This window comes from Pithys albifrons, chromosome 2 (assembly GCF_047495875.1).
Source record: "Pithys albifrons albifrons isolate INPA30051 chromosome 2, PitAlb_v1, whole genome shotgun sequence".
NCBI lineage: Eukaryota > Metazoa > Chordata > Aves > Passeriformes > Thamnophilidae > Pithys > Pithys albifrons.
In genome coordinates, this window is record NC_092459.1 from 92,603,545 (window position 1) to 92,629,224 (window position 25,680).

Genomic DNA, 25,680 nt, shown 5'->3' on the forward strand with positions numbered 1-25,680 from the left:
TACCATGAAACTGCAATTATTGTATTGCAGAAATCCAGATTATTGACAGGATCACAAACACAAAAACGAGTTTTGAAGCAACACAGTTACCTTCTGCAGCAATCACGACTCAACTAGTAAGAGCCTGTGATGTACCTGTGTAATACTTCAAAGAAAACTTAATTACTGCCTTAAGTACTATTTTTGTATGGTAATTCAGATCTTCTGCTAATCCTACTCATTCAAGAAAATAATACATTTATCTATGGTAAACATTTAGTTTTTTGTCTATTGAACGAAAAAACACAAATATCAAATGTAGAACCTAAGGTATTGTGAAAAGCTACGTATGAACTTGTTTTAATATCAAGCTTCTTTTTCAACTCTAATTCTAGACTCTTACAAAATTCCAGTCATTATATGTGAACATTTTCTTATATGATGCCTTTTTACTATCTATATACACCTGATTTTACAAATAATGGTGAAGTAATGTGCTTACTGGTGGTATTAGGTAACTGAACACAATAGGGACACATCCACCACTAATTAAATAGTACCAATTAGTCATAACTCGTAAGTTCAACATATTAGATCATACATGTACATATCTATCCCTGTCCCCAAGTCTTTCTTCACAGTTACAAGCTGTTGTTGTTCATCTGTAGAGATTTAATACAACCAAGCTGAAGATACTTAGATATTCCACCCTCTTTCTGCACTGCCTCCTCCAAATAATTAGTTTATTTTTCAAAAATTAACCTAGAGAATTCAGTATGGTCCCAAGATTCCTTGAAAGGAGACAGCCCCAAGGCAATTGGCAGAACACAGCAAGTTTGCCCTGCCTGTATACAAATTTGCTGGGTATTAGACAGCTCCAAGCCAAAGGATTTTAGCCATTTTTGTGCACATCCCAGCTCCTCTGCATTTAAATGGGAAGAATAAGCTATTATGCTTCATGCATTTTGCCCACAGTTTTTCACTTGAACATTTTCTTTTTGTCATAATGGACAGCAGACAGTAGAGTGATTGAGTCAAAATACTTGCCAGAGCTCTGTTTACAAAGAGTTAAAAAAGGAAGTCTCAATCTTGATCAGACCAGATATGCAAATCGGGTCTATAAAAGCTGCATTTATAAGCAGAGATGACAACAATCTACCATTTAGCAAGCAAGAGAGAATGGCAGGATTCAGAGCCCAAGCCAATTAAGCATCATGACTTCCTGCCATCTGGCAGAAAGACTGCAAAAACACTTAATTAAGCAATTTGATCTCTCTGCCATATCTAAAATAATTCAAACTTTCAGCATTTTCAGCTTTTGCATCTTCAGCCTGTATAACGCAGTCACCCAAACACAGACTATGTTATACCCATTTGGTGTTATACTGGCACAGGTGTAATAGTGTACTTCAAGGCTGAAAGACAGGGATTGATCCCAGACATCTCTGTGCTGGCATGATTTGATGGGGTTACATGCAATTATGGTGAAACAGAACAGTGAATTATGTGAAATATGACCTAAGCATTTATTTAATCTGAGACCTGATATACATCACAAATGTACAGAGCTATAATTCTCTTTGAATACAAAACTTTAAGTTAGAGTAAGTCCAAAACTTGATTCAAGCAGTTCTCCAGAGAGAAAATGGAACGTCTGGGGTTGGGGGGAAGTCTGTAAAAGTGCAAATGGCATCTAGTTTAACTTTTAAACAATCCTACATATTCAAAGTTGCAATGTAGAAGTTCCTAGTGATTAACCAAAAGAGAAATTGCTGAGTGGCTACAGGACCACTTTTTACAAGAGACCTACTGGTAGTGAGTTATCTCTGCAGGTGAACAAAAATTACCTATATTCAGAAAGCCTGCTTATTTGGTGACAGTGTGTTTTGATTTTTGTTTTGTTTCATTTTTAGGGGCAGGGGCAAATGTAGCCTCTAATATGCCCTTTCAGTTGAGTAACTTCTGGGCAAAGTCAAAGTTGAGACTTAAAACTATCTATAAGCCCCAGAACCTGCAACAGCAGGTCAAAGACCGTAGCTGTGAAGCATTCCAACATTTCAATTGAAAAAGGAACTTCTTAGTGAGAAATTGGAGTAATTTTCAGAGGCAACAAGAACATAAGAATGTTAGCAAACAGCCAAATTAGTAAGTATATTTGAGATATCTATCAACCATATGTATTTAGGAGCCACTATTAAAAATCTAGACCCCTCCAGCTCAAAATATATCTGCTCTTCCGAATGAGATAGAAATGGGAAAAAGGAAGTGACCAATGAAGAACATTCTAATATGATAACACTCTGACTGTAGAAAGAGTTTACCAAATATGGGCTTACCTTTATTTGGTGCTGATTTTCTCACAGAAGCTACGTGGTCTTCAGAGATAGCAAGACGCCTTAGCACATCAGCCAATGCTGCTTTTAAAACAGTGATTTCATCTTCTTGTTGCTGCACTCTCAGCTCCAGGGCTGAAAGACGGTCCTGGACATCAGACGTGCTCGCAGCTGAGATGCTGTCATCTGTATGGGAGAAAGAGGCATTTCACTGGTTTGTTCTGAACTAAAAGCCACAGAAAAAAAGCATGTACAGCACAAGTATGTCTGTCCCATAATTCTGAAATACAGAAGACATTCAAAAAAACATGTTCAGGCAAATAAGGAATGGATATTACGTCAAACATCAAATTAATGCTTCAAGACAGATATGTTACTAATCATTATCTAAGACAGAATGCTTAAGGAGTGTGGCCCTCTTACAATCACAAGAGGCTATGTGTTTTCTGTTAGAATAGTGCAGAAAGAAAATGACTCTTCCCAGCAGAAGGAAAACTGAAATCAAGCCTATTTAAACAGTCAACTGAATAAAAAAAAAGGTAAAAAAATTGTGGTAAAGTTTTGCAATATATTCTTTTGGAACTGCTTAAGAATTTTAACTATGATTCTTAATATTAAAGCCAGTTGTAAAGTTGGAAAAAAAGAAGAAAGTCCACAGTTGAACATACAAGTATTATTGCTAGCCATGACCTAATTGCACCAAGTGGCAACCTCAGTTTAAGTGGTCTAGATCAGCATTCCTAATTTCAATTTCTTCTTTAACTTTTTTCACATCACCACTTTTTACATGCTAAAAAACATACAACCTTATAACATTTGGCCTGAAGCAAACAAAAAGAAGTACACTAGCAAAACATTCCAAAAAACTGTTTGGCCACACAGAGATAGATTAGCACTGAAGCCCCAACCCAGCAAAATCTATTCTTCAGTGGTAAAAAGGAAATTACAGCTTCTGCTTACTCTTTGACTTTGACAGTTCTTTGCATTATTTCTGCCAAGCCAAAATAACACGTAACAGATTTTTGTATTTGGTTGTCCCAATATATCACAGGCCAACCACTAAAAAAAAAATCAGCAAAAGAATATGCCGCTCAATCACAAGGTACTGAATTCTTTAGCCATCCATTACTAAAAACTCAGTGAGGAATTCTAATACAGGTTTAAAACATTTACCTGTATTACACAAACAGATAGTTTTAGTTTATATTCTATGCAAAAAATACAAATGATAAATTTACATGTAAGGGTAAATAGCTGATACTATTACTGTGATTATACACAATCTAAACGTCAGTTCAATAATCTCATTAAGACATACAAAGGAGAAAAAGTTAATATAAGCCAGAATACTAAAACTCTGTTTTCCCCTAAAAAAAAGCCTTAATCTTAGAAACACCTGTGTAAGGGCACTTTTTAAAAACCTGAAAGCGAAAGAAACACTGAGCCAAATTCCTCCAATGAATTAAATATGAAAGAAAATAAGGAGTTTAATGCCAACTTCCATTCAATTAAAACATGACATTCACTACTGAAGGACCAAGAATTGAACTAACCAAAATGAAGAATCACAATAATACCTACACAACACAAACTAAATTCTTACATTGAATTAGTAAAAAACCCCTAATGTTAGTAGTGAAATGTATTCACAATTATTATTAAACTGAAAGGAACAGTTACGTTTACACACATAAAACATCTCCTACAAGATGACACTTGCAAATTGATTTAATTCACTATTTGGTTAAACCAAATGCAGAAGTGTATCACTTCATGGTTAATACCATATTCATTCAGGTTGATAAAAAGAACTGCAGGGGAATTAATAATCAGATAATCAGATTGAGATCCAGAGAGAACAGACTAGAACAACTCTGAACAAAATGTCTTTATGGCACCATTCTAACTGTACCTCCTATATGAAGAAAATTTATTTTAATGACTCTACAGCCCAGCATACCCAATGCTCTCTCAGTAGGACTTTACAAATCCAGACTTGTGGCAGCTACCCCAGGTTGGGATGGATTGTGTAAAAATCTTTTATTAAAACCCTCATTTTCAAAACATGAAACCTCATCTGTTTTAAGGAGCTACCATAAGTTCCTACAAGCACACATAGCTACATAGCATATAAAAAGGAACCAAGGTAAATGTACATTAATCCATGAAGAAAAGCTTTTACTTTAGCAAAGTGAATGGACTTAAAGAAGTTTCACATAATCCATACTTCTAGTATCCTTAAAATATTAGCCTTTAAATAGATGCAATGGACCACTCAGAATGAACACTGCAGAAAACAATTATTTTGGAAATATTACAAACTTTATAATTCATCTTACACTGGGGAGCAGTACAAACAGAAGAGAGAAGTTTGACATTTCCTTAAAAAAAAGACAAAGAAAAAAAACGTAAACCATTTTTTAAATTTTTTGCTTCCTTGTCTGCCAAAGCCTACAATTAATGAACTGTTAAACAGTCTTATAATAGATAAATTATGGATAAATTCCCAGGCTGTATAAATATACAGCAGATTACTATAAAACATTTGTAAAAGCAGTAAGTAGCTATGTCAAATGATCATTTTAGAAGCCAAATATTACCACATTCCCTGTGTGGAGTCCAAATAATAGTAATTACCAAACCAGGAAAGGCTCCACTGTTGACCAGTCTTTCTGATGAGCACAGATGCAAGTGCTCTACACATCTGTGGACATCTTTCTCTCCCATCAACTACTATCATTGACTAGGTTGCTCCTGTTGAACCCCAGCACCCCAAAAACAGGACACATTACCTGGCTGCTTCAGCTCCCAAAGCCACAGTTATGTCACTAATTAGAAACTTCAAAAAACAGGAGAGCAAATCTTTCTGCCCTGTAAGGGTGAGCTGCAATGCTCAACCTCCTCAACATACAAAAGGAGACGGCAGAGGAGTTGACTGATGCTCTCCTCGGTGAGCTGTGCAGGCTTGAGCCTTGATACAACACAGAGGCAGAAGGACCCTCAAACTCAACTACAAACCTACAGCTTGTCAGAGGTCAGAGCTGTATAAAGGGACATGAGTAGAAAGCACAGCAGGCTAAGCCATGCAGCTGATTCAAAACCAAGCAAGGCAACGGGCTCTGTGTGTATAACTGGAGAAAAGAGGTTTCAAATCACCAGCAGCTGCTTTGCATTGCAGAGAGAGCACATGAGAAACAGTGATCAAAAGAAGCTGGAGAGCAAGAACATCACTGGGAAATCAGGAATATTTTGGTTGATCAAAGAATACAGTAGCACACTAGGAAGACATTTTATTGTTCTTTAACATTCTACAGAAGCAGCATCTGTTTCAAGTGATGACAATCATGTATTACCCTTGCAACTATTAAAGAATTAAAATGAAAGATTCCCAACCCAAATACCTCACTCATTACAGCAAATATTGAACTCAACTCCAACATGCCCTTCTTGGCAGTGTCTTCAAAAGTAACTCAACAGGGATTAGCTTAAAAGAAGATGTCTTGAAAGTAAACACAACTGCAATCCATGAGACTCAACAAATACAAAATTGCACCTTTTCTTCAAGTAAGTTTTCAAAATTGCTTACAGATTTCTTCTTTCATTAAAAATACTTTTTATAATAATCTAAAGAACTACACTTCAGAAGAAGTTTAAACAAAAAACTTCCTTCAAGGGCATGCCCTTCCCTCTTCAGAGTGGAAACAGTTCTTACACAAGAACAAAGTCACTTGTGAAGAGAAAGTCCCATCTCCTCTCTTCTTCTTCTTCTCCCACTCCTAAACATTTGCCTTTTACCTCATGCTGACATAGATATCTATCCAGGCCTTCATAAGCCACTCTTACTTTACTAAACCAGTAAATTAAGTAAATATAGCGACAAATTTGTAAGTGCTCGCTGGTAGCAGCAAGGAGACATCCAAACATATATGAATCTAAGGTATTTCAGTCTTAAAAAGACATTTAAGGTAAAAGTACTGGTAGTCAAATGACTGCAAAAACATACTAAGTCTAACCATACAGTACTGTAACTTTCAAAATAAGATATTTTGTTATTTTTCACAGTTCATCAGTTTGATTTTTAATTTTAGCCAGGAAAATATCAATTCATCCCCTGCTTTTGGAATAAGAAATATTCTGTATTCAGTATTCACGAGACAGAAAGATGACCCCAAAAATTAGGGTTCATTTTTCAGGCAAGGAACAGCATTAAAGAGACATGTTATTCCGTGTGGGACTCCTCACAGTCACAGGTGCCAAACCACTCCCAGCAGACTGAACAAGGCAGCAGTTCAAAAAGCCCCTTAGACTTTGGCCAGGAACTTCAAGAGGGGTATCCAGTACATAGTGATGGTATTTAATCAACCTCCCAAGCCACATATCATTCTTCTCCCCACATGTCACCAGCAGGTACATACGTGAGGATAACAGCATCTGAAAAGCATCACCCTTCATCATTCACTGTCTAGGAGAAATTTAAACTGCTACATTCGAAAAAAAAATGTGTCTTACTACGGAACCATCTATTCTGAGCACCCTCAGCAATTCCAGAGCATCCATTATCACTTTTCTGAGTCAATTCCTCCCAGCCTCCACCAAACATAAGTAAAGGCTTTATTTTAGACAGAAGCAGCACTTCAGAAAAACAAATTCTACAAACTCCAGCACATGGAAATTGAAACCCAGGATGGAAAATCCTACGTTTGAGCCAATAAAGCCACACAAACCACAGGTAATTTTAAACCCCTGTCTGTTAAAGCACCCACAGAGTTTTCTGTTTTCCCCAGTGTGGTAAGAGCCTTTTATTAGATAAAAGCAACAGAATTTACTTTGACTAGTAGAAAGATCTGGCCTGAAAGAACCCTTTCTCACCAGTACTATGATCAGCTCAAATATGCAGGAAACAAACCGACAAATTTGGTTTTCCTACCATGTTACAAGAAACAAAATGCTGCAGTTTTATGCAGATCAGTTGTCTTAACACTAGATTAGAAAAGATGCAAAGATCAAGAATTGTGTTCCATATCTGTAATTCGTAATTGTCAAAAAACCTCCAAACCAGTAGAATTAAACTCCATGCTTTTGCCCACTATCTTCTTCACCTCCTCCAAATGCCAGCCCCACAGACAAATTATCTCAGCTTTGTAAAGGATGTGAGTCAAGCAAAGAACATAAAAATGGGAATTAAAACACACAACACAAACATGTAAAAGAGCTCCTCCCTGTCCCAAATGATACTGTCTTAAATTCTAATTTGCCCCTAGAATTAGACCTTGCGCCATGGAAATGGAATGGGAAGTTCTCCCCAAGTTCTCACTTCCTGCAAATGCAAGACTGTGGTCTTTAATTCTATCAATTACCCCACACAATTTTTGTTTCCTTTGCTAGTTTTTCATTCTTTTTACTTAATCTCCCAATTTTTCTGTACTGAAGTGAAACCATTACACTGCTCAATCTCATACAAAAGTGTAAGCTCTTTCTTTATAGAACAATAATGCAGATATTCTGAGATATGTACAGGTAAGCCACTGACTGTAGACAGTGCAGTATATTAGCATTTCCAACACTAGCTAAACATTAAATTTCTCTCTTCCAAAGACAGTTTTTTAGGCTTTTGGGAAGGATGCATGTTGTCACACACACTCATTTCCTCAGGGCTGATGCTGCATGAGGACCATCATGTCGATCGAACTGTCTTCCTTGTATAGCTCATGAGATTTTTTTAACAATTCATAGATACATCTTATTTTAGTTCCCTACAAACAGCTAAAGTAAGAAAAAGATATATTACTCTACACTAGCCTGTCACAAACCATTTTGATCCCAAGTCCACAACAAACAGTAAGTTTGTTTGCACAGACCCTACTGCAGAATCAGACCATAAAACAAGAGTGCAATGTCTAGTGGATACTGCCTAAAACACCAAAAGTCATCATCACAACTGTTCATTTGCATTTTTAATCATAAACCAAGTAAAATGACTGCTTATTATTCACTTTAAAATACAGCTGTGCAATCCACTATATTGTGATGGATACAGAACTTGGCCATGAACTAATCCAAAGAATGCCCCCCACCCAAAAAATAGAATCTCACCAGAAAGAAACCTCCACCAATCTTCATTCAAGTCTGAAATTTTAGCCTGTGACTAAGAACCTCAACTCTGAAAGGAGTATGATTTATTCTGTTAAGAATTTATACATGACTTGAATGAATGTAAACTGGCCAAAGATCTATACATACCTGTATATATCTGTATAGATAATAATACAGGTGAAACCTGAATAAAAGAAAAGGGGGGGGGGGCATAAGCTATAAATTTCAATCATTATAGCAATGCGTTAAATTTCAAAAGAAGAACAAAAGATATAACTACATTGGGCAAAGCTTCCATAGGACTTCTCACTTCAGCATGACATACACTCATTTTACAACTCTAGTGCTTTGTCTGTAGATGATCAATGAAATTATTTTGCTGAAGTCCATGAATATTCTACAATGCAATAGTTACTGCTGACCTTTGATATTTGTGGTTTGCTTTATGGTTAATTTGAAGCAAGTTCCTATCTGTGAGCCTACTACTGCACCATTACATTATAAAGAATATGTCACATTTTTCAAGCAATCTCATTTGAAAGGGTTGTTTGGGCATGTAAGATGATCTACAACTTCATGCCTAATAATTAGTAGCTCATTTGTATATGCTAAACGGATTTGTGCACTTAGGCTTTCATATCTATTTATGTCCTGACATGAAAAAAAAATAGTAAGGAGAAAGATTAAAAGATGACACAAAAATATCCTGAAAAAAATAACTTTGTAATAACCACATATTACAGCAGAGAAAAATATGTTTGTAATGAACTTGTGCATCTGCTGCTGTAAACACTCAGTTTTAACATGGATAATCCAGTAATATATAAGCATGAAATTCACAGGGCACAACTCCACCCATGCTCTATGGACCAACATGAGTGTTCTGGCTTCCCTACGTTTCCAGTAACTGTATTACTTATTGAGCACAAAAGTATTACACTTTTATACTTGCTGGTACTAGTTTTGATAGACAAGACTGTGAAAACAAAACAAACACTTACAGACACTTCTCATATTTGACACTGGTATCCCAGGTGTTTGCTTGAAGAGGCAGGTAATTAGCCAGGCGCTCTCAGTTATCCTTCCCCAAATGCATACTTCCTATCAGCTCCACCTCCATTGAAATTCATCTCAAGAGTAAGACCATTCAAAGGTTTTTCTCCACCCACTACTTAAAAAGCCTCGTGGTTTTTAAGTACTTTTCTTCTCCTAACATTGCTTAGCTCTCGATGCTCCTGATATTGTTCTGAAGCTCATGACTCTTCAATGCTTGGCCTCCAACCAGCAGGACAAGCCCTCTCCCTTCAAAAATAGTGTTTCTGCAACAGATGAAACACGTCTACACTCCCTAGACAGAATTCACGGTGGCTATGGGCACCTGCTTGGGACCTCCCATGTAACTCAGCAGCAATCCCAGTCACCCCAAGCTCTTTTCAGTATCCAATGACACCCTATTTTAAGAGACTGGGGCAGGGAGCATCTTTTAAAACATGTAAGCTTTGAAATTCACACAGCAATCAAAGAGAAAGCTGCAGGGAACAGTTCTACTAAAAGTTACTCATGAATTAACAGTAACACACTTTAGCACACGTGTATTAGTATTTCTTTGCCAAAAATATTTCATGTTATGCTAAAAGTGTTATGACAGTTCCATGATAAAATGCTGATTTAGTAGTTACAAATTAGGCAAGCATGAAACAATATAGGTTAAAAATTTCAGTGTCTGCAGTTTCTTTCCCCTATCCTCCCTAATGCCCAAGCTTGTCTAGCTGAAATTTGCTAAAAAACAACTTTTCTTGTGCTCAAGAGGGACTAGATCTCTGAGGTCTTCCTCCTTATCAGGTGTTCAGCCACCACTTACCTCCCTGCACCACGAGTGAATGGCACCCAAGCCACCACATGAAGAAACTCAGCAGGCTCTAGCTTTGCAGGATAGCTGGGGCTCCAGGGTGGCCACTGCAGAATCACCGAGAGCAGGAAAGCATCTCTACTACCTGAGAAAGAACCTGCATGCTGTGCCTAATCCAATATGCCAGGTATCAGTGTGGAAAAGTGCTAAGCTCTCATAGGAACTCCCACCAGAAGCAATCAGGCTTTTGACACATACGGGGCTGTCCTACCTATGCACTTGGACAATCAAGCCTTCCTAGTTTCAAATTGGGCAATTACTTCATTAGAAAATTAGGTGATTAGTAGATGCTTTTGACCCTAATCTCTTTTAAACTTCACTCTTCATGTGTTAAATACAAGCATTGTCTCACACCGCATAAAGTTAATTAACACTTGTGGGCTACCAACAAACTATCCTAAGTGCTGCAGCAAAGTCAATGCCTGAATTCGTGCATTTCTTTGAAAAGCAATACTAAAAGTCTTGCTATAAAAATAACAGAAAGACACACAAAGAAAATGAAGGCAACTCAAAATATCAAGAAACTGCTTTTTAGGCAAAAACCACTTCTCAGAGTTCTGACTTGGGGTAAACTATGAGCAAGTAACCAAAGGCTGCATCTTAATATCTATATGATTCAGAAGATTAAATACAGTCTTGAAGGAAAACTACAATTCTGACTTTTATGTTCAGTCTGACTTCCGACTCGGAACTCTATTCTTTAACCATATGTAAATAGTGCATAAATCTACAAAAAGTCAGCGGCATCGTCACTGATCTGCTCAACACAGTGAATTATGATTGTAATAACCATATCAGGCTCACACAAAAGTACTGCTATGCAAAACATGACAAAGTCCAGCAAAAGCACAGTTCATCGAGAAGCTTGGGATCATCCAAAACACTGGTTTTCCTGAAGTATTCAGCAAATTGATTTACACAGACAGGTACCACCAGTCTACCACCAGGCAGGCAATGAAGCTGGTGTGAAGGGTTGTAAATTGAAAGAGTGCTGGAGTGGAGAAAGGAAGAGAGAGAGAAGGGGCGGGGGGGCCGAGGGAAGCAAGAATAAAAAATTCAGTAATCTCAGATTCTCCAAGTCTCTCTGCACCCCCTTCCCCTTCATCCCAAGGCCACTAATTTTTTAACTGCTCTTGTCACAGTAATGATACTAATTACTGCTCAGAGAAGTGCCCATATAGCTAGAGAATTTTTTTTCCAGAATTTAATTCATACAGGTTACCTCTGATTTCCTAAGCTCTATTTTCAAAGCATATTTCCAAAATATATTTTTTTCCAGTAACATGCAAATAAATTCTAAGTTTACAAACGTTCAATCTTTAGATTGCAACAATGCAGGGAAAGTCCAACATTGCCCATCACTGCAATGTATCTCCTCTGCTGCAAATATTGAGTTCAGTAGTATGAACATACTTTTAATCTGAAATATATGGAAATCTTCCAACATCTTAAATATTTATTGCTTATTTGGGCAACAAGCTTATCTGAGTTTTTGTCGGTGGTATGCTTTAAACAAGTACATTTTTGCCCTGGAGGAAAGATGTTTCTACTCTTTAAGACTGCTATATTCTCATCAATATAATTTCAGCAACAAAACCGAATGGCACTGAAATCATTAAGTGAGATAACATCAGGCAAAGCAATATACCCTCTTCTTTCATGGATACATTTTATTTTGTAGTATGCAAAGTTCAGTTGCAAAATTTTACTGATTTCAAATCCTGACACACAAACAAATAATCTCTCATTTCTGTTATCTAGTTATACAGGTAGACATTATCCCTGAAAATAAAAGTACTGGAATATTTCTTAATTTTTTTATTTTTACTGGCTGCTTCATTGTACTGCTCATTTCCTTCCCTCAGAACTCATAAATACCTAGTTTGTAACATCAAAAATACCACTGCACAAACTAAGTTTATTCAATCTCATTCCGTGCTATTCTAAGCCAATCTATCATAAAAGCCACTATGCAAAACTCCGTCAAGAAAAATAGAATCCCAGCCTACAATACTAGTTTCCTTTCCCAAAGAAATATGGATATCTCTCTCCCAAAATACTCATCTGCCCTGCAGGGAAAGCCTTCCCTTTCAGCTCTGCTGGAAAAAGTGAAATGTGGTGGGTCTTTGTGCTCATCAAAAACGTGTTTAATCAAAGATGAGGGAAAGCACCAGGGCTGGTGTATTTGATGGATCCACCCAGTCACAGGACACAGTGATTTCAGATAAAGGTAAAACCTGTTTTGAAATAGACTTAACAGCTCATTGCCTTATCTTACTTTTCTGGTATTTCAGGTATAGGAATTCCTTCCACTTATGCTCAGTCCTATGTGGCCACTGCTTTATTTCCTTTCACTACCGGAGCCCATTCAGTAAAATGCCAACTTTCAGCTTCCTCTCCAACAAGATAAAGTGACCTTGAAAAAGTTACTGTCCTTCTTTGCATTTTCGTATCCAAAAGCTAAGGATGATAATGTGCTCTCTCTCCGTAAAAAATAACATCTATTAAGAGATAAGCCTTTTGGTGGGAGTATTCATTCCAGTATTTTCTCTTGTGAGCATCCACCACAGCTGCAGTGCTGCCAGAGTGGGGCCAGGAGGGCTGGTTGTGCTTGCATGCCCGTCATGCTCTGTCTGCCCCAGCAGGCAGCATCTCCTGCAGAAGGGCACTCCTTATCCCAGCTCTGTGATAAAAATGCTATCCTAGCTCCTGAAGGATAGCATGTTGCAGTCATTCAATCCCCTCTGTGTCTTGTAGACAAGAACAGACATAGGGTTTGGTTTTGATATTTTTTAAAGTCCATTGTTTCTTGGGAATGTGAAACTAAAGCTCTCTGATCACAAGCTTGATCCAATTCAACACTTCCAAATGTAGCAATCAAAAGCCCACTTTTGTTTACCTCCACCAAAATGTCTCCCCAAATTCTGCAACTGCTTGCAGCTTTGGTACTAGAGGAACACTTCTACAACAGCTAATGCTTACTTCCATGTGGACCCAAATACACAGCAGTTTTGTTTGTTTATTTTTTGCATAGAAAAGAACTAAATCATCTCAGTAATTACTAGCCATGCTATACATGCTATAAACGTGTCTAAGCTCTCTGCTTAGTTTCAAGAATAAAGCGCAAGCTGGATGACTCCCACAGAGCCAGCCTGTAAGGTGGTATCTTCAACTACTCATCTCACATTAGTCACAATCTCCATTTCAATTGCTACAGAGGAGCTACTATTGAGAAATAATGGGAATATTTGCATGCTGTGTGTCATAGAAAATACAGGCCAGAAAGCAAGCAGGAGTATCTATGCCAGTCTAAGTCAACAGCTACCCTAAAAAAGGGAAACCGAGCATAAATAGTTAAACAACTGACTGGTTCTTCAGTTAAGCTCCTTTTGTTATTTAAGCAATTAAACAGCGTTGTTAAAGTAACAGCTGTAAACAAGGTGTGGGTGCAAAGCATTGCTCACACCTTTCCTGCTGCTGTGGCTGCTGCCGCCTGACAAGAGACCGATTGTTCAGCCATTCTTCCTGCTGTCTTGTAATACGGTGCTTCTGAATAGCTGTAGAAATGTTTAATATTAATATTCATTAATTGAAAAAGAAAGATGGTGTTTTAAACTTTCAGACTACAGGTCTATCATCAAGCATTGTCGCACTTTCCTTAGCAAGGACACTATCAACAATAACATTCCACAAATGCTCTACGTTGATAAATCATACAAAACCATCATGAACACATGCATGGAATTTGCTTACACGGGAAAAATGCCTTTTTGCAGGGATACTTCTTCCTTTTTTTCACAAAAGATCCTGAAGGAAAACACACTTCTGTGTGGAAAGTTTTTCGAATTTTGTAAACTCAAAAAGGTCATACGTGTATCAAAGTTGCTTAAATACATCATATTTTGTACCATACACAGATTACTTTCTGATCTTTCTACAGACAGAGTCTCCAAAGTGTAAAAAGTTCTCAGGTTTTTATTCCCACTCTTTGCCACAAAGCAACGCTTTTTAGGTAAAGTAAATATCCCTTACAAATACTAAGGGAGACATGGCTGATCACGGATATGTCTAGTAATAGAACTACTACAAGTACTACAAATACTTGACAGGGAAACAAGAACTGAATCTGGTTGGGACAAAGTAACAGCAGTGCCACAAACTAAGTTGCACTTTTTCCCATTTACTTCCTCCTTCCACAAAACTAGGACATTAACTAATCAAGAACTGATACCAATCCAAGCATCCTCAGAAAGATAACTCTTTATAGGCTAAAGTACACAAGTTCAAAAAAAGCAGGAACATTTTGTTGCAAAAGTACGCGAGCACCAATGCAACCAGACAGCCTCTATACTGCCACTCAACTCACCACAGCCGCATCAGCCATCACTCACTCCAGTGCAGACCTATCTCAAAGCTCTTCTCTGGCTATCACTAGGTACCACTTTCAGCATTTAATAAGAGATCAGGAAGAGGAATGCTAGGGAAAGCCTGCCTACAACCCACAGAAATAAAGTTTATAGTTTTTTTACTAATACACCTCAAACTCAAAGTGAAAAATATACAGGAAAAAGGTCTATGTTGTAGGTGCCCAGTGTTTGCAATTCAGTTCTATTCTCTTTTTTAAATCCTGGACATTTCTATTTGTTTTGATAACTGTGCAGGGAACAATCTAAAGCCACAAAAATAATAGTTACTCTGAAAGCAGCTATTATCTTAAATCACTGAATTATCCAGTTTATTCCTTTAGTGCTTATGTTTTAGAATTGATTAATTCCACATACACTTACTAAGCATTAGCTATGCTAATTCAGCTATTTATACATATAAAAGAACCATCCAGGAGCATGCTATTTTTGCATAATACTGTCTGTCAAAGTAACAGGATCCTTCATGCACGAAAACGAGTCCTTCCACACAACAAAATACATCAGTAAGAACAAAATTATTTTATATATTTTCAGCATTTTCTAACCTTTCTGACAATCTTATTTTACAGATTTTATTCTATTTTTAACATTAGGAAGAAAGAATTAAAACTGAGGTAGTGTGAGCATGTTCTTTGTGCTACAGCCTGGGCTATGGCCACATCAACTACCAGGGAGTGAACCCAAGTGAGAGTTAACACCATCACAGCTTCCATGTAGTAACTACTCACGCACACATTCTTACTCAAGACTAAATGCCAGGGAGTTTAACCTACTAATCCACATTTAGTAACCAACTGTGTCAACATGCTCTTAGTTTCCGCCTTCACTTAGCCTTCTGCAGCTCCCGTGCAAGCCCACACTCTAACTAGGTGTGGCCATTCTTTGCGACCTGCAAAGTTACATAGGAGAAACTCCTCATACGAGAGCATACATGACATGCAGCCTCTACATCTCTGAGATGCACCCCAAAAAATACCTTATTGCTCAAGGCATCATACCATTTATTTACCAAATGGGAAAATCATGCAAAAATCTGAAGGAACAACTCAATCAGCTTCTTGTGGAAGTGAATGTTTCCTTTGACGCATTCCATAGATAGCAAAAATCTGACTGTGGGTCTTCTCATGGTTATAAACATTTCTGAAGAGGTTCACAGGCAAACCCCAACAAATTCATGCATTTTAAAAACATAAAAAGGACAAAAACAGTGCTGGAGAGAAGAGCAAAAGAAGACATGCGACCTAAATTCTCTTGGTTTTATGAGACATAAGGGTATCTTCTCAAGACACAATAAAAAACCTGTGATTAATGACTGCCATGTGTGGTTATTCATTCTCTGTCCCTGCTCACAGGGCAGGAGCTGCACGTCCAGTGTTTTTTCTGTATTTCTCTTTGCAAGTTCTGCTCTCCAAGTTGCTCTGGCTTACTGCAGAAGGAGCAAGTTAGAGAAGCCTTTTAGTGGAGTATGCTGCAAGATGGAAGTTTCCAATGACACTGCTTTCCTGATGAATTTACTTATCTGTGTGAAGGAGCAGTGTGGTATTGGGTTCATAAAGATACTTTCTTAATCAGGGCATTACTCAAAATTTGAGAGCAAAGACTCAATGCTGAGAAAGTGTGTGCAGGCTGAACCTTTCATTCTGACCTTTAAAGACAAGTTTGCTGCATCAACTCCACCTTTGACATTTCACCAATTTCGACAGTTCAACAACTTTAGGCTGAAGTACCTTCAACTTGAGATTGCTTTCTACAACTGCAAAGAAAACGCCAACCATTACCCTGCACCAGACACTATTATCTTCTCAATCCTCTTTTGATGATGAATACATATTCCTAGAACTGTCAGAGATAGAGATCTGAAGTGGCAAAGGAGAAGAAACATTACCAAAAAATGTAACTACAGTTTTAAAAAGTAATTAAGAAGTTAAAGAAATGAGCCTTCCATTGAGTCAAGATGAGTATTAACCTTCTCAATAGAGATGAAAACCTTATAGACCTTTACAATATATGCAAATTTATGTTGTAGACACATAGCACTTCTCTTACAGTGCAATACTGCAGATATATAGTCAAATGCTACCAAGTAGTAACGCTGTTACTTACCAAAATATGTACCACATACACTGAAAGACTTTTAATGAGAGGTATACATGCAAACATTTACAGCAAGTCTACAGTCAGCAACGTGCAGAGTCAAGCACTGTGTTTGACCTCACAGAGATCCCTGTGGCTCTGCACAATGCCACTGCACCAGCCTGTACTGTGCACAGCTGGGTCAGAACAGGCATGTCCCTTCTCTACACTTCTGATGAGGAAATAGCACTTTGATAGTAAGTTCGATGCAATGAAGCCTGGAAACAGCCCATCTAGCTTACAGCTCACTTCATTAAGCATAGGCTCAGCTAAATCACAAAACAAGTAAATACTGCTAAGTTCAATTGTGCTTATAACCCTTCAAGAGAAGATTCTTTTAATTCCTCTGAATTAGTAGAAGGTGGTAAGTAAAATGATGCTAGCATGATAAAGAAGTAGAATTTAAAAACAAGTATGTATTATCCTGCAAATTCTAGCAGATAAGAGGCTGCAATGGTACTTTCAAGAATTACAATTGATACAGGACTTCAACTCTACCTATCAGAAAAAAACACTGTTTAGGGAGATGTAATCCCCTGAAATAGGCTGATACCTGGTTTATTTAACTGGGCCCCATCCAGTACCTATCTATTTTGGGTAAAATATTAAGCTGGAAGTAAGACTTCTATGTCACATTTGTCTATTTTTGCCTACATAACAAGCACTAGAAAGAAAAATGCCCGTGTAACATCCGAATACTTAAAGTTCCTCATGTCGGATACTAATTCAAATTAGGTACTTTTGGGTGAACACCCAGGCAGAGAAACAAGGCAGCAGGAACAGCAGCATGTGCCAGGCACTGTCACTCCCTGCCACCAAGGCAGGTGACAAAGTCACAGCCAGCTGAGGTGCCCTCCACAGGATGGTGACGGCCCCTTGGTGAGAGTGGGCAGCAAAAACCACTGCTGGCTCAGGTGCTGTCCACGACACAGTCACAGTCCCAGGGTGAGAGGCACAAAGCCCAAGAAGGACTCGGTCTCACCCCTGGAGAAACCCTGCAGAGTCACCACCACAACCTCATCTTAATCATCACCATTTCCAGCAACTGGTGAACCCCCACTGCAAAAAAACCAACAACAAAAAAACCCAAAAAACAAAAACCAAACAAAAAAAAACACACCAAAACCCAAAAAACCCAGAAGCAAACTCTACTAGTCTAAACAGTACAGATAAATGTATCCAAATCAAGAGTCTGAAAACAATCAAGTTTACAAATATGGGGATACTAGAGGTAGCTTTTGTTTTTTCCTGTTTATAAATACCACTTTCAATGTCAAGTGTCACTGGAGGCAAACATTTAATCAAGAAGCATGACAACTGAAGGTTCTTTTGCAGGTAAATACTTCTGTTGGTCAAACTGAAAATTTCTAACCTCATCTGTATCACCAAAGATAAATTCCAGCTCATATCTAATTTGATAGCTATGCTCTTCCAGAAGGGACAAGCCTCTGCCTTAGCTGTGGTTATAAAAGGCTAATTATAAAAAGTGGAAAAAAAGAAGTCATTTCTACTGAAATTAGAGAAGCTTTTTTTAAAAATACAATTAAGCTGCCTATCAGCACCAGTAGTCCATATGTTAAAAGGGAGTGCTGGGTCTTTACCACAGAATTAGGAACTAATTTTTAGCTTTGGCAAGAAATCAGCAATTAGAGGTATGTACAATGACACCTGTGCACAAAAAAAATCACACTTAAAGGTAAAGTAGACAAGTTCCTATAGAAAAGCACACCACTGTAGGACACATACTTTTTTTAAAAAAAAAAAGTTACCCCCCCAAAACCTCATCTGAAATAGGGTACTGTTAGTACAAAGCCATAAGCTCCTTTAAATAAAGCAAGAATGAGCATGTATGGCCCAACAAAAAAAGAAAAAACCATCCTTCTACAGCTTAATCTCGGGCTTTTTCATACTTGTTACCACTGCAAAGTTGCTAAAAGCCTTTGGGGAAAGGAGCTCTCAAAGATGAAGTTAGAAATTTCATATGAACAAAGCACTTTGTAATTCTCCATCATACCAGTTTCTTATCATCCTAAGCTAATGTGCAAGCCAACACATAATTCTCAGAAAATTTTACATAAAGGTACTTTAGGTCTACCTGTGTAAGTAGGAATCAAGTTTTAAATCAACCAAACACATTACCCTGGTAATAATATTCAAACCTACATTTTCTATTAATTACACATGCTGTAATCCTTAAGAGTTTAGTCAAAATGATTTTCCAAGATGCAGAAAAAAAATTAAAATAGAAATATGCATTAAAAAAATTATGTATTTCTTGTACCTTATTTTGCTGGATTTCTATACAAATCTCAAAGGTAAGTTGATCATGCCACACTCACTTTGGAACTTCAAGATATGCCTTAAGATGAAGTTTGAAACACTGCTACTTTTATTACAAATGATCATAGAAACTCTTGCTAAAAGCCATTAAAGTCAATGGAAATGCTGGTAACATAAACCTCTACATATCAGCAACAAAGCTTCAAGTTATAGCTGTAAAAATCGCTGTTCTTTAGATTTTTTTCTGAAAAAAACAGTTGAACATTAACCTTTGTTTTCTACTGTAAAAATCCTTGCAAGCTTGCAAAAAAAAATCATACGAAGCAGTTGTGATGTTAATATTTCCAATTTACCCTCCCTCTTTCCTGAGGGTTACAACATCTTCAATTCTAAACCAAATACTTTGAATTCTGAAGCAGATAAAGTACAGCGCACTGCTCACTTTAAGAAAGTACAAAGCAAGGTCATTCTTTTCTTCCAACAAATACGTATTGAAATCTATCCATTAAATATCTCCCTTATTTTTTTAAACAAACTTTCCTGTTGACCATCATATTTTAGACCAAAAATGTAAGGTTTAACATGTGAGATGCTGCATTCATATCAAAACTGCACGGCATGAATCAGCACACAAAGAAGATTTGCTCAGTGACGTCCGTTTCATCCACAAAAACGCACTTCTCCACTATATACAAGAGGAACACGTCTTATCTCTGATGTGTTTCTTGCTGAGGTTGGCTGGTCTTTTTAAGGCCATATACTTTTGGTTACTACAGTCAGAATGCTGCAATTAATTACACTAGTCACACTCAAGAGGCTGGTTTGACAGCAGCTGTTGAACGAAATGAAATAGGCATTGAAATATTTAATTTTTACTATGGCACCAGTAAAACTAAAGGGGGTGGGGGGGAACCCTTAGTTCTGAAGGGCAAATGCACGTTTCAGGCACCGCCAGCCCCGCACCGCAGGCGCTCGGCGGGAGCCGCAGCTCCATCTACCTACGCTGAGCGAGCCTTTACTGCCGCCTGCCTGAAGCCGCGCAGCCCACGCGTCCCCGCGGGGCTTCCTCTCACTTCTCCTTGCAGAGAGTCAAACCGAGAGGTCCAGACGAAAGGCTGGACACGCAAGGGCCGCCCTTTCCCGCGGGCTGCGAAGGGTTCTTCGCACGCAATGATTACCCTCCATGGGGACCCGCGCTGCTTCACGCCAGGAGCCTTCTGTCCAGCGAGGACTAACTTCATCATCATCTCCCTGTCGCTTCCTCCGTTAATCCACAAACATCACAATTTTACTGAGTTATCTCGTTTTTCATTTCCTCGAGGCTCGGATGCCGCTCAGCCCGCGAGCGGGCATACCTTGCACGCGGAGCCGACCCCGCACCACGCAGGGCAGTCTCTCCGGACACGGGCAGGTTTCCCCTTCTGCCCTCCAGGGATGGGAAACGCGGAACGCGAAGCGCTGGGGGTCACTCAGAGAGAGCCCTGCAGGCGCTGTGGGGCGGGCGCGATACTTTACCCGTGCAGAAGGCGGCGAGCGCCGAGGGGTCGCAGGCTGCGGCCAGGCAGGGCAGGGCTGCCTCCATCCCTCTCGCCGACTCCGAGCCGGCTCAGCGCGAACACCCGCGCCCCGGCCCGGCCAGGGGTGCCGAGCGGGCAGTCCCGGGTCCCCGCCGCCTGTCCCGCCGCCCCGGCAGCAAGCGCGGGAGGCAGCGGGGGCGGGCCGGGGCCGGCGCCCCGGGGAGGGGCCAGCCCGCAGGCGGCGGCCACGCGTTCGCTGCGGCACCGGAGCCCTCTCCGAAGGGAGCGGAGCTCGCCGCGCTGCTCCCAGGCGGGAGAGCGGCTGCCGCCCGCACACGGGCAGCGTCCTGCACCTTCCCACGCGAAGCCACAGCAAGAGCAAACAGACACCCCCTCGCCAGTCCCACCGAGGACTAAACCGTGACAGGAACTATAAAAAGCCAACACCGATCGGTCTGCCCTCGGCCTGGGCATAAAGAACCACCACAAATGACTAATGGAAACGACTTTTTTATACTCGGTCGATTCAGATAAACCATTATTGTTCCAAAGCATGTCCGTCTATTTGTCAGAAACACCACAGATCTATCGTCAGTCACAGAGCTGCGTGACACGAGCAGTTCACACGGAGAGGGGGGGAGAGAGGAAGGGGGTGGTTGTTTGCTCAGAATTATATTGGAATATTTTTCACATGACATCTTTCGAGGCAAAAAAGCAATGACATCACTGGCAATATACTCGTATCCATTATATGAAAACTAAGCAAAATATCATGGCTTAAAAGCAGCAGCTTTGTAAAGCTATCATGCTGTTCAGCAGAAGGGAACTCGTATTACAAATGCATTACAATCTATTTAATGTGATCATGATTTTGTCTGTCTTGCAAGATGAAGCACAGCCAGATGAGAACTAATGAATGCAACATGTGTTCATTCTTTTGGTAGCTGTGCCTGAAGCCAACTGGCAAAATCACTACAGCAAGATAAATGTCAAAACAAAACTATTTGTGAATATGTACTGCATGTATTTTGCCTCTTCTATCATACTTGAAATAGTTTATTATTTTCAAGCTTTGCAAGCGTATTAAATAACTCTGGATTAAAGTTTTGCTTTCCAGACAACAGTGGGATAGTAAAAAAAAAATACACAGGGGAAATCCATGTCTCCATTCAAAAAATGAGGGGAGCACTTTTTTCCACCATCACAAACAGTTGATGAGAAGGTTCATAGGTTCATAACAACATATATAATTAATACAGCACACAATGGGTTTTATGTGTTTTCCCCAAAACTATCAATCTACATAACTACAGTAGTATATTTCTTTTCCAGCAACTCCTGACAGACTGGAGGAATCAACCTCTGCAGTGATCTAAAAAAAGAGAAAGGCAGTCAGCTGAACACAGCTCTGCAGTATGAAGCAAGCCAGACAACTACTGAGATTAATAAAAGAACTAGGAAACTGAATGGTGGAGGATGACGAAGGGTAAAAGGCAAGGACACACAATTAAGTAACGGGCCCTAATGGAGCCATGGGCCTCAACACACAGCTGTGGCATAGGGATTGACCAAGAACCCATGTTTCCAACTTGTCCCAACCACTATGTTGCATCACCTCATTAAACAATTCTAATTGCAAGATGGAACACTGAGTCTTATCTTGGGTGGGTTGTGCAGACAGAATAATTTAACATACGTACTTTGGTATCCTTTCAAACTCAACATCCTGCCCAATACAACTATGAAGCCTTGGAAGAAATTGTGAGCAAAACTGCTCCACGAGGGCAAACAGACATTGTATGTGCTGATAAGACCAGCACTGAGAGCAGAAAGAGGCTTGATTTGCAATCTTAAGCAGACATTACTGCTCTGAACAATAAGAGATTACAAACAACTCTTTATCTCTGGCCCATACCTGTCCTTCTAAGCAATCTGACTATCTTTAACAGTTGTCTACCTTTAAACTTTGTGAGTTTAAACACCATCTCAGGCTTCTCTTCCCTGCTGTTTCTTAACATTGAGTGGTGAGGGATAAGGAGATACTCTTTCTAAGTATTTTAGACAGTCACGAATGATAAAAAGATTGCTTGAAATAGGACACAGACCAAAATGAAACATACACAACAGGAAAAAACCTCTCAGATTATTAGCAGTGCAAAGTACATTGCTACACCATGAAAAAAACTAACACTCTTTAATCTAACATAATAGAGTCTATTAAAGATCAGGAACAGAGCTCCACAGACGATACAAGTACAGATTCATTCATTGTTTTTTTATCCTCAGCATGCAGGTTTTTAGGATGGTATTTTGGTAAGGATAGTGTGTCTCAAAAACTGCAGCAGCACCAGCCAAATTCTGACCTTAGAAAAGAATAATTTTAGACACACTTCAGATTTTCATGAGTCAAAAAACACTCCAATGCACCTTTTTCTTCAGAGGTGGGAGCAAACGGCTCCTCCAGCTTTTAAAGAGAGCCATAGGAAGGTATGAAGTCTTTGGAGTCATCACTTCCACATGAAGAGGAGGAAGTACCAGGTCCCCTGCCCCATAACCCCAAAACTGCCTTCTAGTCACCCAGAGATAGCTAAGGAAACTAGGGGTGCCTCCACCAAAGCCAGCATGTCCCCAGCTGTACAGTCTGCAGGACAACTTTAGTACTTAAAAAACAAAGAGGAAGATTATTTGAGCTTCCTTGGCAAGTGATACTGCTCCTAAGAAAATATCTGCCATCACATGAAATTTTGAAACTGATTTTCACAGAATTAGGGTTTCTTAATTTCCTTCAGATTTAGATTTCAGATTCAAGAACTGATTCACAAGGCAATCACAATTATCTTCCATCCAAAAGATTACTGGATACTTTCTCTATATACCCTTTCTTCAGAAAACCTGCAGCTGTACCTAAACATTACGAAGTGTAACTGTACTGAGACTAGTTTAATGACTGTCTTTTGGTTGAACTGCAAGAGGGCAGCACCAGTTAATTGTACTTCCTCATAAGTATAAAACCAATCATGTTTGCACTGGCCAACAACAACTCAATTATTTTGCTTTCTTCTTTCTGAAAAGAAACTGTAGCAATGTTTCAGTTGACAATTAACCTCACAGTCAAACAGTATCACAGCAGCTGCATTCATTAGCTTAACCCCACGGAAAAGAGAGAATAACAACAGTATCTTCAATTTAAATTACCCAATTCCTAAAGACCCAATGCCTTTATTAGTTGTAGGGGTTTTTTTAGGGGGAAAAAATCCTTCTGTTTTTAAAGCCATGAGTTACTTGCTACCACCTAACTAATGCAACAGGCATTTCATCACATAAAACAAAGTAATTAACCACAGTTTTAAAAGACACACTTCGGTTAAGGATGCCCCTTGCATCGAACCTGTTTCCAGCAGGACTTGCGAGGTGCAGAGAGGTTAGTGAACTATGAAGGAAAAGAATAGTCTTGCAGGATTCAGAGCTCCCGCTAAGACCTGCAGGACGTGGCAGCCTCTGCCTCTGCTCACTCCTCTTCACTCCAGGTGCTGGCACTGTAATAAACCCTAGGAAAGTCCCATTCTCCAAAGCATTAATACCAAGAGTGACAGAAGGCAGGACCTTTTACTCTGATTAAGGTCACTTACAGTTGGCATACAGCAGCACTACTGCTAAAATAAGCATCCCTGCCCTTCTCCTGCATCCTTCCCATTCTCAACCTGCTCCTGCCAACACAGCTCATGGGGTTGCACAAGAAAGCATAGTGGGAGATGGAACAACACGAAACCTAACTTATCAACAACAAAACAGGAAAACTTACCAGGCCAGTCATATGGTGTATGGCACAATGGATCACGCTGCAGCAGCAGGGAGGAGACAGCACCCTCTAGAAAGAGTGGTGGGAATCATGCCTATCAAAAGCAGCTTTGTCTGTGGATGACTTAAGGTGATTTTGAAACAGCTGCACTTGTTAATCATATTTCATTGCCAGAAAACTGAGTGAAATAAGAACTGATACAGAAGAGAGTGAGGTCCCAAGTGAGCAGTGCCAGGGCAGGATGTGGCAGTGAGCATTCAGTAGTGCCAGAGGCCCTTCTTTTATCACTCCACTCCTAGGCTAAAGTGTGCTCCTCCATCATATGGCATTTTTCTCAAAAGGAGATAGCATGCAGAAAACATGAGAAACAACAGGTGAACACTGGACATTAAAAACTGTCCTGAGACTCTCCTACACAACTAAACCATACCCAAGTTAAACTAAACCATAATAAACCTAGCTCAACCAGCTTCAGAAAGGGATCTGAATGGGGAAATTTATTTGTTTTCCAAACACACACTGCTTAACTTGAAAAAGAAAACCTACAAACAACACAAAGCCCTCCAAATACACATGCATATTTTAAGAATAACCACATGAACGCCTATTTTTGTCAGGTGGGTTTTCTGCTGAAGCAGCTGCACCAACAAAACGGAGGTGGCAGCAGGCTGATGTGGAGAGTAGGAAGGGTGGCAATGTGTGAGGCTGGTATTTCACTGAGCATAACATCAAACCACAGCTGTAGTATGCTTTCCGCTGCCTGCTTGGAGCACTTGCACAGCAGACTGCTTGCAGCTGCCTTCCTGCCAATCCAGCAAACAAGATGAAAATGCATTAAATCTAAAACACAGCCACAAAGGGTTTCTCCTGCAAATTTTACGTTGGGCCTGTGTTCCAGACCACAGTCCAGACCACACAACCTAGATGGTGGCCCATGAAAAAATGCAACCCTGTTTATAAGAAAGGGAAGCGTCTGAACAGTGTTACCCTTGTTGGAATAGAGTCTGTATTTTTAGGGAGATAATCACAGTTTCGTCTCTGGTCAAGAACCTAAACAGCTTCAAACACTCAAGTTTCGCATAAGTGGTATTTTGAAAACTACAGATAAATCATACAAGATTGTTAAACATGAAGCATTTCCATATTCTGAAAGTGCTCAGCAGAAGTTTGGTTATTAATAATGACAACTAACTAATAGTCATACCATCAT

The 25,680-nt window shown here is 39.3% G+C and overlaps 1 protein-coding gene across 5 annotated transcripts in view; it reads right to left on the reverse strand.

Moving 5' to 3' along the window:
* EML4 (EMAP like 4) overlaps positions 1-25,680 on the reverse strand; it is a 152,809-nt gene that overhangs the window by 69,128 nt on the left and 58,001 nt on the right. For 3 of the 5 annotated variants that reach the window (XM_071577651.1, XM_071577634.1, XM_071577624.1), the window contains exons 1-2: positions 20,670-20,813; positions 2,316-2,498 (exon numbers count right to left, since the gene is read on the reverse strand). In XM_071577651.1, the coding sequence (XP_071433752.1) occupies positions 2,316-2,498; positions 20,670-20,736 (250 nt within the window). In that variant the 5' untranslated portion in view covers positions 20,737-20,813. Of the gene's footprint in view, positions 1-2,315; positions 2,499-20,669; positions 20,815-25,680 lie in introns of those variants that run through there. The other 2 variants (XM_071577659.1, XM_071577643.1) reach the window with 2 other exon arrangements.